Consider the following 18394-nt stretch of genomic DNA (forward strand, 5'->3'; position numbering starts at 1 on the left):
AACACCTCCTGGGTTTGTCCCTTTTTCAGAGCGTGGTGTCCTGCACTGGTCAGCTCCTCCACCTCCTCCTTCCTCTTCCCCCTGCGCAGCTCCCTCCGCTCAGTCTTTCACTATCTTCTGGGAAGAGCTTAGCAGTTAATCTGTTTTATTCTCCAGTGAACAATAGGGACAGAAGGAATGTGTTGCTCAGCTGGGAGTCTTGCCCGGATACCTCCTCGTTTGTCCCTTTCTTGTTTCCTGTAGCGCCTCTTGTTACGCCTCTACTGAATGAGGCCATATTTAGGCTTATGGACTGAATTCCAGTGTCACTTATGTTAGGAAACTGCACCAAAACATCTCTTGGAGTCCAGAAATGACATCCCACAATTGTAATGGTCATCATAAAAAAGTGGACTCCATGTGGCTCAATTGGAAATAATTTCACCCAATTGCATTTATTCACACATTTATTCACACATTCATTCACACATTCATTCATTCATATAGCCTACCAATTTATGCAGACACCGTAGGTCTATGGATTGTAAGGAGCCAGGACTGAACTGAACCCCAGTTTGTCACAGTCAAACTTCCCACATTCAAACAGGATAGACCAAGTTTCAACTGACTTTGCATTTTTACAATGTGCTCCTTTTTGGTCACATCCTTCCTACATTTTGTCCGCTAACTCAATGAACATTATGAACCCATCCCTGTAACTTAGACTTTTTCATGAGGGACTTGAATCTGTCTCGTTCTTGCACGTTTGGGAAACTCCTCTAACAACAAACTGGACTGAGATCAGCTGTTATGACCAAACCCCCAGGACTCCAGTCCCCCTTCGCCCCACTTGTGATTTGTTCCCATAAGAAAAAGTGTCAGTAAAAACTACACCTTCATGAATATGGACCAATGCCAGAGCTTTGTACTGTCTCCACAGCGACTGCAGTCAAGTAGCGCTCTCTTAGGAGATGACATACTAGGCCGTCAGATCTGGGCTTTTTACTTTCTCGTACCAAAAAAGAAACATATAATGTCTAGACATCAAAGGAATGATGCAAATGTTGTGAAAGGACTTTCTTTTGTGCGTCTTGTGAACCGGCTGTCAGGCATGGGTAAAACGCCTTTTATATCGTTTGGGAGTGGAGACTCAGAACTAACTCTTGCAGATTATTTCGATCAGCGCAGCCTCTGTTCTATATTTGGCTACAGTGGTTGAAGAACTCAATAAAAAACAATGAGTACGGGGGAGGCAAGACTTGTTTTAGAGAGAGCCATTCCCTGGGCACATTTTACAACTGTAATAATGTAATCCAGGGAACATTTATTGTGTTGTTTATCTGAAATAACAAGCTAATAAACTGTTAAATCGGCTCAATTAAGCAGCAAATCACTGCAAACCCCTGGAATGTTGGGGCCTTTTCTTCATTCGCGACTATGGGTCGGCTGTGTGGAAACATGACGTAACAAGAGGAGCATAGCATTTAAGCATTACAGTAAGTATATGAACAAAATATCGCACTGACATCAGGAAAAGATACGGCTACACAGGTAAAAAGCAATAGCCAGAAAAACAAAACAAAAAGTTCCATCTGTTTTGCAGCTGAGAGGAATGATGCCTGAGCTGAAACAGCACACAGTGAAGGAATGGATCTTTGAAGAGCGAGTAACTCTAGATCCAGTAGATACAGATCCTACATCAAAGAATTACAGATGAAATATCAAGAATAAATATGCCTTACGTTGCACTGATCCAAATCTGGAAACAAATTGTAGTTTTAGTGTCATCCGCAGCACAATTTGTCCCAAGCCTGGATTAAAGTGTGTGAAAATACAAGGATATTAATTCACCCACCTCCCTCACTGACTGCCATGCATCAGTATGTCTGTCCCAGGAACAGGGTGAAAGAGTGCACCGATATGTATGCATTATCATTGCTACTAAATATGTCATAATGCATGGTGACTTGAAAATACTTTTTAATTATCGTGAAAACAAATCATCAATCAATTTACTGTCTCTCTACATTCTAATAACATTTACAACATCCGCACACACACACACGTACACCTACACACAACAAGCCGAGAACTTTTGCCACTTTTGCTCCCAACACCGAGTCAGCCTCAGCAGCCTGAAAACTCCACTTTCCAATTAGGCGTATCACTTCTTGTTACTGTAAAGGTGAGACACGGATTTGCACCTTGTATAGATTTGAAGGAGCAGATTTACACCATGTCAGGGTTAATGTAACAGCAATCAGCAGCTGTAGAATTGGGTGCAATCAAAGTCCTCCTCCTCACTCCTGCTTCTGGTTACAACTCCCGAGCAGCAGCAGCAGCTGTGGCAGGAGCGGGCCCGCACACAGAGAGGTGACAGAGAGAGTAGGGGCGCGGGCCGTGCCAATGTGCGCCTGTCCCAACTGTATAACTTGCTACAGGCCTGACAGTAATCAGCAGCACGAGAGAGTGTGAGGAAGTGTCAACAGAAACAAGCCCCTGTGCTCCCTCGTTTAGGCCCAGACTGAACTGATAGCTCATTGCCGGTGACATAATTTAGATGAATAGGGGTGCAATCCATCAGAGGGCCACGGCTGAGCAGGGGAAAGGGAAAGGGAGAGGGAGAGAACGGGTTCCAAGGCTCTCCGTGTCTACTGCCAATAGGGCTCCCATTACCCTACACCTGTTAACTACACCATTCCCCTTGTATAAACATTAAAGTGAGCTCCTTATCCAAGACACACGCGATGGAGAAAGACAGGTGTAAAAAAAAAGAAGAAAAAAAGTTGCTGTGTGTGACCGTGAGAGAGAAGTAAAAGAGACCAGGCAGAGGAATAAAGAAATGTTTGTTGTTTGTTGGGTTTTTTGGAGGACCTGCACCTCTGGACGTGATGAATGAACCCGGGGACTGGGCAGACAGAGCACGGACGGTTTGGAGGAGAGACGCTTCAGTCACAACGTGGGTCCAGACCAACGCAAGAGAGACATCTAGTGGGCGAAGGAACGTCACCTTACAGCGATGGGAAGGTTTGCTCTGCATCTAAATGAAACATCGATAAAAGAGGAGAGATCTGTGAATCACCTTGTAATAATTATAACAATGGCCTAATCATTTAGACAAAATAATAAAGAAGAATTAGGCTAAACAATTTGATTTCAGCAAAAGCAACTAATTCAGATTAAAGTAGATTTGGCTTAAGGAGGACAACAATTTACAATAGTTCTGTGCTATTTTATGAGGAAAAATCAATGAGAACACACTCACTCACACACACACTCACACACACACACACACACACACACACACACACACGCACACACACACACACACACGCACACACACACGCACTAAAATTAGGCTATCAAATTTAGAAGACACACTGAAACATATTTAATGTTACAGGTTTAAAACCGTCCAAAACAGTTGTTCACTCACTGAACAAATACAAGTGTGATGGCACTACAACTATATCATCAGAAACATAATGAGGTGCGACCATATGGTTTAAAAATTCAGCATCTTATGGTGTGGTGTGTTTCGTCAAAACTACCCAATATATAACACAGAAAGAATTGTATTGGGTTGTTTTTAAGTGAAACACAATTATGTTTGTAAAAATAATTACAAGCCTATATATCTAAAGGAAATGATTATAGCAAATGAGATTAGATTTGCAATGTGTGTTTTAAAATCAAGTTCACAGTGAACATTAAACACTTGGACAGATAGATTTATGTGAAACCAATCCAACTGTAATTTCCATTGTGGTTACTGAAAACAGCCGAAGTTGGTATAGACATTTATTTCTGTTAGAAGTTTCTTTTTTTCAACCCTTAATAATCACCATTTAGCCCAAATGGTGCAGTCCTCCTCCACACATTCAGCCTGTCTGATGACGCCTCCCTCCCGTTCTACCTTTTCCTGATTTTCTCCCTTCATATTATGTCAGTGACGTCCATCCAGCAATTATTATGAAATTAAAGCTATTTTCCGTGGCCCGGTGTTTGCCCCGGTAATAACCGCACACACCGAGATAGGCTGCTTCATTCATTTAACATTTTAGTTCGGCTCAATTCCTGTCGCATTAGCCAAAGGAGTCAGAATCACAGTGTCACTCAGATATTTTGCTTAATGGTTCGGTGATGGCCTGGCGTTTTTTTTTTTTCTTCTTCTCTCGTCTTCCTTTCGTGATCCTCCTAACCCTATCTCGCTGCCAATTACGCCGTTTAATCTATATGTAGATAATGGTGTCCGGGACCTCCCTGTTGAAATGTCAGGTGTGAAGAGGTTATTAGCTAACTTTTAATTACTGTCCATCATTCACGAGGCACCCGGACAGATTGGCCCTCCACAACTGACTGTCTGTCTTATCTGGACCTAAACGCTGGAGAGAGGCGGAGGGACAGGGGGACATTTGGAGACAACACGGGTCCAGGACTCCATTTTGCAATTTTCACACTATTAATACAACTTAGATTAAGATAAATTGAGAGGGAAATGGATTAATCAAGAAGGAGCAAAGAATTGTGAAAGAATGAGTGGAAAAGTACTGAGTAAAAAGTAGAAAGTACAGAATGGTTTACACCTAGTACTGCAAAAAAAAAGAAAAGAAAAAAAAAAGCCTAATGTTTACATATGAGTTTTCTGGGAATAGACTTTCTTTGACAGGAGAGCACAGGGTGAAGACGGAGGAGGTAAAAAGTTTCGAGTTTTGAGTCGGGACTCAAACCCATGACGCTGAATTAGATTTTACAAATAACAAGATTCCGTGTGGCTTCATTGAATGCAAAATCCTTTTGAAATGCAAACTTGATACACACGTTTTACTTTAGATTAAGGTATGAAATATTTTGTGTATCAGCTATTAAATATTCCGCAAGCACTTTATTTTACACTACTCTTGATACTCAACTACAACTACTACTACTCAACTAAATTTAGTACAATGTAATGGGCTTTGTAACAATGTGTAATAAGTTGTACCTATGGGTTAGATACACAATGGAATAATATGTATTTGTTTGTAGGTACATAATGAAATAAGACACAATTCTAACTCTAACCCTAACCTTAAACCCTAACCTAAGGGTCTCGTGTCTTATTACATTATGTACCTAAAATGTACTAATACAAGTTATTCCATTGTGTACGTACTACATAGGTACAAGTTATTACAGATTGTTACAGAGCACATTACATTGTACTTAATTTAGTTAGGTACAAGGTATCAAGGTAGTGTATAATAAAGTGATACCAATATTCCTAATAAAGTTTCAGTAACAAGTCTTCTTATCTTAAAATCTTCAGATTTGGCAAAAATACAATAAAAAAACACCTGTAGCATGGATCCCTGTCAGTCATTTTAAATGTCTTAAGGCTCATTCATACTTTACAAGACGCAAAAACTTCTTGTTCTTGCACCCTGAGTTGCAGAACAAAATGAAGTCACTTTTGCCTTGTAGCCATGGAAACGTTTTGTAACTGACGACCGTTCCATGGCGACAAGGCAAAAGTGGCTTCATCTTGATCTTGCAGCTCAGGGTGCAAGAACAAAGTTCTTGCTTCTTGTGAAGTATGAATGAACCTTTATCTGAATAATACTGATTATTATTATTATCTGATTGTAAACATCAGGTTTTTTAGTGAGACAAAACATTACACTGTTGATGTAGAGGTCTCAGAAATTCATTTTAAAGTAGTACTTTTTAAATTTTCTTCCAGAAAAACAAATTTAGAAATGGAAAGCAATTGAGTGTTTATGAAATTAGAAGCAGAAGCAGAGGAGATGATATTTTTCAGATGCTTGTGTTGTGGGTTTTAAATGTTTAAGAACCAGCTTGCGTCAGACAGACACACGGACCGTTAGGGCGGATTAGCTTAGATTTTCCCCTCTGTACAAATGTTTTAAAAGTCTGCAAACCATTTGAGTGAACTCCCCCTGCCCTGGAGTTAAAGCCCCTATTGTACCGTTTTTTTTTTAAAGAGTTGCACCCCTCACCCCGATCCTCCAGGAACAGGGCTCCCCTCACTAATTCAGGGGCCCACGAAAACACCAGCGCTGGCCTTAGTCCACCAGTCCTGTCTGCATCTGCAATTAAATAAAATACATTGAAAATACACATTAAAGTGTGTGTCATATATACACATGTGTTATATATTTTATGTTTCATGAACCAAGAAAAAATCCTAGTTTGTGAACCTGTTCTCAAACAATGGCAAGAGAACTATTCTGATTCGAAAGGACTAGTTTTATAACATTACCTTTTTCTTTATTCTGCCCAACATTTAGCAAAAGCGTATAAGGGGTAGTAGCAGCTACTTTAGTAAATCCTTGTCTATTTAATACTTTATGAAACTTTTGAATGTATTTGTGATTGTAACCCATTGACTGGCAGCAAAAGTAAACCTTGAAACATACAACAGCAACGCCTGGTATAAAAGAAGTGACACATTCTATAATAGCCTCTGCCTGTGCTAGGATTATGAGCTGATATGGTTGTATAATAAAAAAAAAAAACATAATCTCCGCAGTCCTAGATCAAATAAATTAACAACTATGAGATAAACACCGCCCCAAACTGCTGTTTTAGGTGTTATTCTTTCCCAACTTTTCCATCTTGCAGAGAGTTTTGGGTTGAACACAGTGTGCTGTTCTCCAGCGTGAGATGAGAGGCTCCTGTTACAGCACTGCTTCTCCAGGTCACACACACATTCCTACTCTCAAATAGATAATTGCCAAAAATGACCAGAAATGCTACAACGGTGAGATAATGGAATCGCTTCTCAAAAGTGGTCCTTGTTCTGACTTCTCTGGGCTTTATTTAAATATCTTGTTTTTCTAAGGTAACCACTCAGTGAAGACATCATTAGACCGATTAATGCTTTTTCATACAAACTGCCTTTGAACTGCAGTTTGTGATATTTAAGACGTTAAGTGGAGCGCGGCTGTTCTGTGAGGGGTAGTGTGTGTTAAGACCAGGGCTCTGTGGTGAATTAGACCTGACCCATGGAGACCCCGGGCCCCTGCCGCTCCTACCTTTGGAAACCCCTGTCATCTGGATCACATCGGGCTTTAAGGGGGGGGGGGCAGAATATACCCAGGCCATGAGTCCACGCGGGGGGCTGTGTGTGTGTGTGTGTGTGTGTGTGTGTGTGTGTGTGTGTGTGTGTGTGTGTGTGTGTGTGTGTGTGTGTGTGTGTGTGTGTGTGTGTGTGTGTGTGTGTGTGTGTGTGTGTGTGTGTGCGTGCGTGTGTGTGTGTGTGTGTGTGTGTGTGTGACAGATGACACCAAACATTATGACTTCCATTACAAGTTACTGCAGACTACATCACCAGATGTTTTTGTTTTGGGACGGGGGAATAAAGAGTGGTGAGCCTTGGTTGAATCTTGTATCATGTTTATTGTTAAAAAATAGGTTTCCAACATTGATAGTTAATAACAATTAAATAGGAGAAAAGGCTAAATGTGAATAAGAAAAAGGTCAAGAATGTGTAAACACTTAGATAAAGACATTTTAAGAAACATCATTGATACAGGACCTGAATCTAAACTCTGTATCGCTGACATGACAGAGTGAGGGGAGACATTTAGAGTTGATAAACTGCCCCCTGGCGTCTCAGTATAGGTATAGCAGTCCAGACTCCAGAATTAAATTGCATACAAATGTATGTGAAATATTGAGGGTATGCAGGTGATGTCACATCCTAGAAACAGAATGGAAAAAAGACACTAAATAAGTACCAGTGTGAGTTATGGCATTTTATTTGACACTCTGGAGTCTGGCACACTGAGGGCTTTGTTTAGAATTACAATGATGTAAGCGCAGAGCCTCGATATAATTGTATCACAAAGACACAACATTAGCTTAATGACAAGTATTTGCATTCTCAATTTAGATGGTTGACAGAGGTGGAAAGATTTACTCTTTTACAAACAGACATGTCTATTACCATTTTGTAAAGGGCTTGTTAGTAAATACGGTAAAAATTAGCAGTAAACTTAGGTTAGTGAGTTATTAGTATCGGTTAGTAAGTTAGTTTGAAGTGTTAGCAGGTTTCTTGGATTAGCAGTGCCTATAATTATAATATATACATAAAATTATATTTTCCAAAAATAACATTGTGTTGCTTTCTGATTTCAGAAAATCGGAAAACAACACAAACCTGTTGCTTTCCGAGTTTTTCCCATTGCTGTGATTCAGTGGTTCAAAACTGGATGGACAGTGGACAGTATGGACAGTTTTATCTTTTTAGAAATGCATCTATTTTTCCTCCAAAAAAAAAAGATGTATAATGTATTGCATTTAATTCATTCAACATTCTGGATTCACAAGATTACAATAATACCATCAACACTACTTTTGGGTCCCAGCCCACCAAATGAGAACCACTACTAGCATTGGGCATTCAGTGCTCGTAAGACATTGTTCTGGTGAATTGTACAATATTTTATGTATTAGTTTTTAAACGCCGCAGAGCAGAAACGTTAGCAGACAATAAACCTTTGTTCTCAAGAGGTGTTAGAAAGAACAACATCCCAACTGTTAGTGCAAACATATTTGTTAGTACAGAGTTGAAGTTTATTCTGGTTTGTGGTTAACTACTCAGCAAGCACAAGACAGGCACTCTTTGATACAGGCTGACCACACAGTGCTTTTTCAAATGGTCCAAAATAGTCGGTGTGGTATTTTATAAATAATGGGATTCAGTAGTTTCTGCTGGGAAAAAATGCAACATGTGGTCATCCTATGGGTTTATGGATTTTGCTGCTCCATTATTTCCCAAATCCTGCAAACAATTATCTGTCATTGTTGCTTACTCTATCTGCTTTCATTGTAGTGTTTTTAAACTTGCAGACAGACGTAAAAGGTTGAAGGATGAGGGAACATAAAGCAGCAGTATTTGATGGTTAAAAGCAGCCATTAGCATTGTAGAGTTGTTAGTCATGTGCTATTGTTCGAGCATTAGTAGAGTTGTTAGATATTAGTGAGATTCTGTTAGTTTCTTCCAGACAAAGGGCAAAAGGCTATTTGCAAAGGAATTTTAAATCTAGTCAAATTAATCCAAGCCAAACAAAACTGAGGTCTTTATCTTACCGGCATAATCAAGCATAGAACCAAATTATGTTTATTAGTGAAAAATAGTGCAAATACTTTTCAAATAACCTCTCCTTGCTCTGGTTACTCTGGTTACTGAAGAAAAAGATTCAGGCATGTTGGCATTTATAAAGCAGGTTAGAGCTCAGGATCATTAGAGCCATGCACACACTTATGTAACACATGCCCACACCGTGCACTCACAGACACACACGGATCACAGCACAAGTGTTAAAAAGCCACTACAGGATATGGGTCAAATTTGAGTTACTGTGTTGGAGTTAATCCAAGTCAACAGTGCAGTTTGCATAAAATATAGTAATCAGTGCACGCCGGGGGAAGCCTAGATGTTAAAACATGGGACTACACCGTTACAGTTGAATTTAAAATAATAACGAAATGTCGCAAAGTCTATGTTCAACAATAGCTCTAAATGTTCTCAGAAATATATTTCATTTCACTTCTTAAATATCTATAGAACTGATGTTCTAGATCCAGGTTTCTCAATTGATCTTACTTCATAATAATAACAACTGTATGTCCTCTGTTTAAGCATGTAGACACTGAAACCAGTGTGAAGACCAGGCATCCTATAGGGGAAGTATGAGCAGCGCATGTGTCACTTTTGCTAAGTTGGAAAGTGGAGGAGTGGATGGAGCTATATTACTCACAGAGAGCACACATCTGTTGAGCAATTTATGCTTGAAATTATTCTCAACTCCAAACAACACCTGTTCTAAACAAGCTATACAGCTCTGCCCACTATATCTCAGTTTTTGTTAGTCAGAGGTGGGTGTTGATTTGTGTCCTTCATCTGGATTCATGGAAACAAACTGCAATACACATAAAAGGGAAAACAACAATATTAGAATAAGGCACAATTGCATATTGGCAGCAAAAAAAAAAAGAGATATAGCGTGTAATACGAACAAAATGTGTATTTCTCTGTAGGCAATGATTGTCACAAGTTAATAAAGTGGCCTACATTGAACACAATGATGCAAAGTGTTATACTTAGGTGTTTGCAATCTCAAATCATTGAAGCCCTAAACCTGGATAAGAAGCCAACCTTTCATCAAAGAAGGCATCTACCTGTAAAATCTCTAGGCAATTTGTATGAAAATGATTGCACACATGTAGTAATCGATTTGCTATAAGGCAAGGTGAAATGTAAACCTTCTATTCATCCCAGTAGGGAAATTCGTTCTCTGCATTTGACCCATCCTTCAGCCCATAAGTCGCAGTGGGCAGGCACCCAGGGACCTGCTTCTTGTACTTCTAGCTGTGAAGCATGAGTGCTTACCGCTGTGCCACCGTGCCATCCTGTATCCACGACAAAAACGAGCAGTTCTGGCATAATATTCTTCGCAATTCGTGATTTGAATTTGTTGATGTGGAGCTTGTAAATTAGATGAACATGCAGCAAAAAATATGGCAGTTGTGTATTTGACACAAGGCTAAGCTTTAATCTCCCCTGAATTATATTTGTTATACATTTATAATCCTACTAGATGCACCTAACCACCACAAAATGCATCCACTTTGTTGGCAGTACCACACTCTATAAAAGCTACCGACACAGCAATTTCTCTTTCATCCGCAGCTATATCGAATGTGTAAACTGGATTTGAAGAGGATAAAAGTCTCATGCAGTGTAAATCATGATAGAGAGGGGGCGTACCAATCTGAGAGCCCAGCAGCAGCAGCAGGAGCAGCAGCAGCAGCAGCACAGGGGAGGGTGAGGAGGCCGGAGTACAATGAGCTCCATTGTGAGCTCCAATCCGCCAGTTCATCGACGAAACTAGAGAAGACGACAGGACAAAAGCAGTAGCAGGAAGGGGAAGCTATGCAAATGCCACAACAAAACGTTTTTTCCCTTCCTCCTCACGTACTGTACATGCATGTAAAGATTAACCAACAATGAAACCACCCATTATGATGTTAAGAATAGGCAAATGGGTTTTAAGTTACTCTAGGGTCAGTTCATTTTTTTTTTCAACCCCTCTCTTTTGAATAATAAAATAAAATATAGTACACATAACCTGTTTGGTGTCCAGGTGTATCCTTGGTATCCAGAGCAGAATTAACGTTCCCATGAGCACATGATCATGTAGCCTAGAAAAAAACAAAACAAAAACACATTTGTTATTACAGGTCTTGAATGAACTTAGATCCACTTTTGATAAAAATGTATAGGTACAATCAATGAAACATGGGTTATCACTATTATTTTTTAGAATAAACTAGTCAACCGACCTATTATCACAAAATGGCATAGCAGAATAGCAAAGGTGTAAAACAGAAATCTTTGGATGATCTGAAGAACGCACAAACAATAAGTAATTTTATATTCAGGCTTCATGTGTAAGATAATTATGAAAAACATTAAATACACAAGAGATAACCAATATATTATTATTTAAAATCACGTGCTACCTCCCCATGTAGATGTAGATGTAGGGTTGAAGAGATCCCCATGCACCTGTCCTGCAGTATGGAGGTGCTGAGCCGTCCAACATGCTTGCTTTTCCACACACACACAAAAAAAAATCTGATGTTTTACGTGAGTCCAAGCTGACGTGGCAATGATAAAAATCCAGATATGCCGAAAACACCGCAACTTGTGGACTCACGGGAAAGGCGTTTGAATACCGTCTTTATGGCCGTCGACCTGAGACCGCAGATGTGGGAGTGTTCACAACAGCTGCGCACAAACTGGGATCCGGTAGGAAAACAGGACGAGGTGGAGGCGACACAACATTTACACAAAAGAAAATCCGAGGACCTGCATTAGACAAACGCTGGTCTTTAGAGCAGACGAGGACCATGGACGAGGACTCGGGCGTCTCGGTCTCCAGCTGCTGCCACAGGTTTACGGTCTTTTGTGAGCGCTCCGTCCACCATCTGCGTTTCCAAGGCAACCCTCTGCCTGCGGGCATCAACGGCTCCTGTCTCTCTTTCATTAGGAGTGTATATTTTAACCATTTTTATTTACAGTGGTTAAAAAACATGTGAATGTAAAACTGTGATTTATGATTTTATAGCAGTTTTACAGGCATTAATAGTAATATAAATGCCATAAAACTTTTTCAAACAATTTACTCGTGAATTTGCTCTTTTGTTTTTGTTTCTTTTGTTTAATTTCTTTGATATTTATAAATTAATAAAATAAAATAAAACTAATAAATAATAATAATAATAATAACAATAACAATAATAACAATAATAATAATAATAATAATAATAATAATAATAATAATAATAATGATGATGCTATTAAAAATAATGGCAACAAAAAAGTTAATATTTAATTATCAACGTCCAAGTATCAGTTATTGAGCCAAAGTGCAGGGAACAGAGTGTGTCGTAGCACTAGCAAATGTTTTTTTTTTTTTTTTTTTTTTAAGATGTGGGTAAACATCTCACTAGGCTATCTGTTTGCCAGCTACATAGACCTGAAGTATGCCATACAACAGGGGGCACCATTGCTCAAGTTTTCTTCCTCTGTGAACTTGTCTTCTGCTTTGAACAGGAAACAGCGGAAAGTCGATGTAATCTTTCGTCGCGAAGCTATTTTTTTCCCCTTATGTTTTTGTTTGTGCCTTTTACCTGAAATGTGTAATGCCGGTCCCGTGGGTCTGTCTGGCTTGTGCCAAATCACCGAACACCTTTTTATCAGTAACGCCACTGCTGCCAACGATGCGTCCCAGGTGGCCAAAAGCAACATCACGTGCATCATCAACGTTTCTGAGACGAGACGCAAGACTCCTCCGCCTACAGGTGTGGAATATATTCACATCCCTGCCTCGGACTCCCCCACGTTTCGTCTGAGCGATCATTTTGACACAGTAGCTGATAAAGTGCGGTTTTACGCAGAAAACAACATGCGCACTTTGGTACATTGTAACGCGGGTGTAAGCCGCTCCGCTGCGGTGTGCATGGTGTACCTGATGAAACACCAAGGCGTGAGTCTGCTGGAGGCGCACACGTGGATAAAGAAATGTCGACCCATGGCGAGACCTAACAGCGGCTTTTGGAGACAGCTCATCCGGTACGAGAGTGAGCTTCGTGGGAACACATCTGTCCAAATGGTGTCTTCATCCATGGGAGAGATACCTGATATTTATGAAGATGACACTAGAAACATGACACCATTGTGAATCCTGCAGTACTGGAACACTGTCATTCCACTGATTTCATTTCAAAAAGTTAAAATAGTCTTAGTAAAACCCATGTTTATTGCGGTCTTTCTTCACAGATTCAAGGAGGCACTTGGGTTTGGATACATCCAACAGTCATTGCTTGGCCAACATAAAATCAAACATGAAACATCAATAATAAAGGCTTTAATTTTGGGAGACAGCATGACCAAACCATAGTGCAAGAATACATTATTTAAACCTACATCACAGTACAATTCATTTTTTAAAATCTAAATGCACTTATGGAAAATGTAAAGGGCTCATCTGACTATTGAAAGTGAAACATTCTCACAAGACACTAAATTAAATACATTGGTCACAAACAAAGCCTTATATTTTGTCTATTTTAATGGCATAGAGGTCCATTTCAGTGAGGAATATGTAAAAGCATTTGGCAATCACTAGATGTGAGGCTAATGTACATTCATTAAGCTGCGTGGAACAAATACAGACACCAATAAGAAAATGGAATAAGATATTGCTAAAATCATTAGGCCTATACGTAATTCATCAAAGATATGCTCTACGCACTGAATTTTTGATTTACATTAGAAATAACTTAATTAGGGAACACCGTGTCAAACATGATGCTCCATACAAAAAGGCAGGGCTCCAGTTTCCCTCTTACCCAAATATCCTGAGTCAGGACCTTTAATAGGTCAACTTTAGTAAATTTCCATAAAGTGAGAGAACACAAGTGCAAAACCTGCATGCTTACAACAGCTTCACTGCATTTCACTTCATTCCCAATAAGGCAAAAGAGTGTCATCTGCATAGTCATGCAATAAGCATCTGAGACATTCATTCAACGTCCGGTAAAGATATCCAGGAGCACAGTGCATTGGGCCGCTAAAAGAGCCCGAAGTCATCGTCGGCGCCGTTATCACGGCTAAAACAGAAAAAAAAAAATGATTCAAAATATCAAAACCTCAATAATAATCTAATCTTCTAATCTGCACTAACCTCCTGTTCCAGTCTTTGGTATTCAGCAGATGCATGTCGACGATTGGTTCTTGATTTCTTCCCTTCCAAAACGTATGCAATGATCTGAAAAGTATTGATTTATTGTTATGGCAGCCAGTAACAACCTCACTCAAATCTTAGCCTCCCATTAGCAGTAATTCATTTGCTCGGTACTTGGAAGTATTTCAATTCTGTCAAATCTGACTTAGTGTGAATTAAGGATTTGACTCAGTCACGTTTTAGTGGGCCATTTTGTGTAGACAACTGCTAAGTCCTCATTTTAACAAGGATCTTAAGACATGAATGTATTGCTTGTTTTATTGAATTTCAACAATTCTAAGGTGGCGTGAAATGTTTGATGACCCTGGTCTGGCCATGTATAAGTTAATAAAGTGTGGACAAAAACCTAATTCTACTTTTATGGAAACTTTATGGGTTGAAGTTGCAAATGTTGCTACAAGTAGGTCACAAGAGGTAAAAGTCAAGACGTAAAATTACCTTGCGTTTGTTGTGGTATGTGACGTACAGCACAGCCACAAGCACTGCAGTGGCAACTAAGTAGGCGAAAAAGTGGCTGCTTTCCGTTGCAGGGTTTGGGTTTTGGATCCCTTTGTCTGAAGTTTTACTGTTGTTGTTCTCTGGTTTTGCGTCATTACTTTCCTGCCCCTGGTTTGGGTTTTGGATCCCTTTGTCTGAAGTTTTACTGTTGGTGTTCTCTGGTTTTGCGTCTTTACTTTCCTGCCCCTGGTTTGGGTTTTGGATCCCTTTGTCTGAAGTTTTACTGTTGGTGTTCTCTGGTTTTGCGTCTTTACTTTCCTGCCCCTGGTTTGGGTTTTGGATCCCTTTGTCTGAAGTTTTACTGTTGGTGTTCTCCGGTTTTGCGTCTTTACTTTCCTGCCCATTGGTCTCAGACTTTGCTGATTTAGCGTCAGGTTCTACTTGATCTGCAGAGGAGTGTTGATCATTGTCAGATTGTCCAGATACACCGTCATTACCAGACTGTCCAGAGGCTGCATTAGGACTTGGAGGATTTACATTCTCAGAGTCAGAACTTGTGGGTTCTCCTGCACCATCTTTAGTTTTAGCCTTTTTATTTGGGTCTTCAGGGTGGGGCTCAGTTGCCTGCCCTTTGGCATCCGATGGAGCTGGGTTAGGATTATTATCAGATGGTGCGGGTGCTGGTGCCTCAGGTGAGTTTTGGTTTTCTGTGTTATCACCGCCTTGACCCTGTGAATTTGAGTTTGTGTCTTGGGGTTGGTCTGGTACATTGCCACTTGTTGGGGGATCTTTGTTTTTTGCATCTGAAGAAGGGACTGGATCGGATCCATGAGCAGATTTTGTTTCTTTTGTTGTTGTTTGTTGAGGGGCATCTGTAGGCGGGTTCTTAGCAGCGCTAGATTCTACTTCTGGAGGATTATTTGCTTTATTTGCATTACCAGGCACACCTTGATGTGTTTTCGGGTTCGCAGCATTGTTAGTTCCTGCTTCTTGACTTGTTTCAGTTTTAGGACCAGGCACACCTTCACCTGTATGTGGCTTCGTAGATCCTGCTTCTTGACCTGACACACCTTCTGTAAAAACAAATACATTATAGTAGTTAATCAATATCTTTTTAGAATTTGTTTACTTTGAAGAACGCATATTTATCACCATTTAGGGCGTCGGAAGATTATTTACACAATATCATAAAGGTGTCCTTTAAAATCATGTTTTATTTATGGGCACTTTTGTTTTATATCAGAGCAGAGCACAAAAAGAGGAAGTTGCGCAATAAACCAACAACACGCCATTGAAATCAAGGATTCGAAACGAGCACACCTGACAAATTATTACTATTATTCTTATATTTACAAAACTTGTTTAGTATTTAGTATTTACAAATCTTACTTCAGGGCGAAAAAACTATTACTTTGAACAAGCAATATCCAACATGTCATGATAAAATGCAAATGTTGTGACAGCAGTGAGTTAATAGAGAGAGGAGCAACATAAACTGGAACAGTGTTTGCTATAGCTTAATCCAGAATAAACAAAGGGGGACCTTCATTTTCCAAAGAGCAGTGAACTGATCCTGTCCTCTATTAATAACTTGTCAGCCCAACACAATACAGAGTTAACAGGTAAATCATGACAGGTATCTAATCATTTATTCCATTCAAATCTATAACGAGATTTATTGAGAAATTAACGACGGGTAAAAAATAAATGGAGATAAATTGAAATGTGAGAACTTCATACCTGCTATGACCAAAAAGCAGAAAACAGATAAGGTGAGCACAAGAAACGTCGTTCTCATGGTGTTAAATGAAAAACAAACGAAATCTGTATTAATCGGATAGCCTCCTTTATCCACGACACGCTGTTGGATTATCAAACAGTATCGTCAGAAATCTACTGACAGTGCTGTGCTGGAGAGAGCAGTGAAACCCCCTTCCGGGTTCTTCCTTCTCTCTGCATCCAGGGCAGGCGTTACTGCCTCATCTTGAGCTCTTTACTGCCACTCCCTGGTTGAATTCAAGGATTTATAATGGTTTCAATAATTGAAAATAAAACAATTATTAAGGATGAAACCACTAAGGAAAAGGAACATGACAAAAAATAAGATTGCTTAACCAGGGTTTATAAAATCTATTAAAACCGTCCACGTTTTGTTTTTTGTAGAACCTCTCTCTCTCTCTCTCTCTCTCTCTCTCTCTCTCTCTCTCTCTCTCTCTCTCTCTCTCTCTCTCTCTCTCTCTCTTCTTCTTCTTCTATCTGCAGGCCTAATGCATATTTATTCGTTTAGTGAGACCCATTATAGTGGGCATGAGTAAGTGGCCTAATATGTAATACTAGTACTTGTCAGCAGGTGGCAGCATGGATTTGTGTGTGTGACTGTCACTGTGCCAAATATCATGGCCTTCACGTCATATGAAAACTGGTGATAAAACTCATTAGGAACATACTTCTTTGTCTAAAATGGCTTATATCCCCCTTATACCTAAATAGGATTATTTGCATATCACTTCCTATGCAACCAATTTCAAGCCTAAAGTAGTTTCAGGAATTCTGATAATGATCCAGAACTTGACTGAATGTTTTTCATGTCAGAGACCTGTGCCTTGTTGTAACAGCCTAAATAAGGTCTTAACTGAAGCGTGTTATTCCCTCGTTTTCTTGCCCCCCATAATACATAAGGAGGTCCAACCTATTTCCACAAAGGCACCAGCTGAGTACAGGCTATAAGCTCCTGTTCATCGTTACACAAACAATCAATTACTATCACTTAGCTGCAGGTGAACCACAGCATTTTAGTTGTATTATTTAGTGTCAGAATACAAAATGATGCATTGGAAGTAAACATACACGTGCTGTTTGGATTTGTTGTTGATTTTGGCACTAAATATGGAAATATGTTAATGTTTCATCAGGAGTATCAGAGGTGCTATTTGGGTCACCTCTTGTAGCTGCACATGTACACATGAGCAGAATCAAAGGGTTAACCTGGAATAAATTCAGGATCAAAGGAAGACCTGGAAAAGAAGTTTGGCAAGAGACTGGAGTGATTTAATGAGTAGAATTAACATGAAATTGCTCTGACCTTGTGCCTACATCACAGAGGGAAGAGGTACTCCAAAAGAGAAGTATATATTGGCATAGAATTCACAAGTTATTATTATGACACACACATATATTCTAAGTTACATATAACTTAAAATAGTGATAAGTTATAAGTAGTGTTGTGGGTAACGTATTATAAAAGTAACGAGTTACAAAAATATATTACTTTTTTCAGTAATTAAGGAATAAGGAAAATGTGGAAAGTCATTACAATTCAACTAACTCAAGTTACAAGAGCATTTAATGTATCAACAAAAAAAATGCCCCCCAAAAAAATGCAGCACCGAATCAAGTTGGACACTGATGTATAAGATCTTCGCATAGTTAATCTTGTCAAAACAAAACACAAGAGAATGGGGATAATGAAGGAAAAGGAAATTGTTGACTGCACTTTTACTCTGGTATTATTACTAACCAAAAGTAACTCAGGATCAAAGTAGCGAAACTCAGCTACATTTTTGAAACAGTAATATGTAATACAAACAAATTACATTTTTAAAGCTGTAATAATAATGCACTAATATAGAATATATTACAATTTTAAGGTAATTTAC

The 18394-nt window shown here is 39.4% G+C and overlaps 2 protein-coding genes across 2 annotated transcripts; one reads left to right on the forward strand and one right to left on the reverse strand.

The window, feature by feature from the left end:
• Positions 1-12528: 12528 nt before the first annotated feature.
• LOC306967532 (dual specificity protein phosphatase 18-like) lies at positions 12529-13335 on the forward strand. The gene has a single exon (XM_079562616.1). The coding sequence runs from the start codon at positions 12690-12692 to the stop codon at positions 13233-13235; it is 546 nt and encodes a 181-aa protein (XP_079418742.1). The 5' UTR covers positions 12529-12689; the 3' UTR covers positions 13236-13335.
• Positions 13336-13622: 287 nt separating this feature from the next.
• On the reverse strand, positions 13623-16536 carry tgoln2 (trans-golgi network protein 2; the record flags this gene model as incomplete). Its single annotated transcript, XM_079569902.1, has 4 exons — positions 13623-14166; positions 14241-14324; positions 14739-15646; positions 16479-16536. The coding sequence occupies 4 exons, from the start codon at positions 16534-16536 to the stop codon at positions 14161-14163; spliced, it is 1056 nt and encodes a 351-aa protein (XP_079426028.1). The 3' UTR covers positions 13623-14160.
• Between the last annotated feature and the right edge of the window lie 1858 nt (positions 16537-18394).

This window comes from Gobius niger (genome assembly GCF_951799975.1).
Source record: "Gobius niger genome assembly, chromosome: 1".
NCBI lineage: Eukaryota > Metazoa > Chordata > Actinopteri > Gobiiformes > Gobiidae > Gobius > Gobius niger.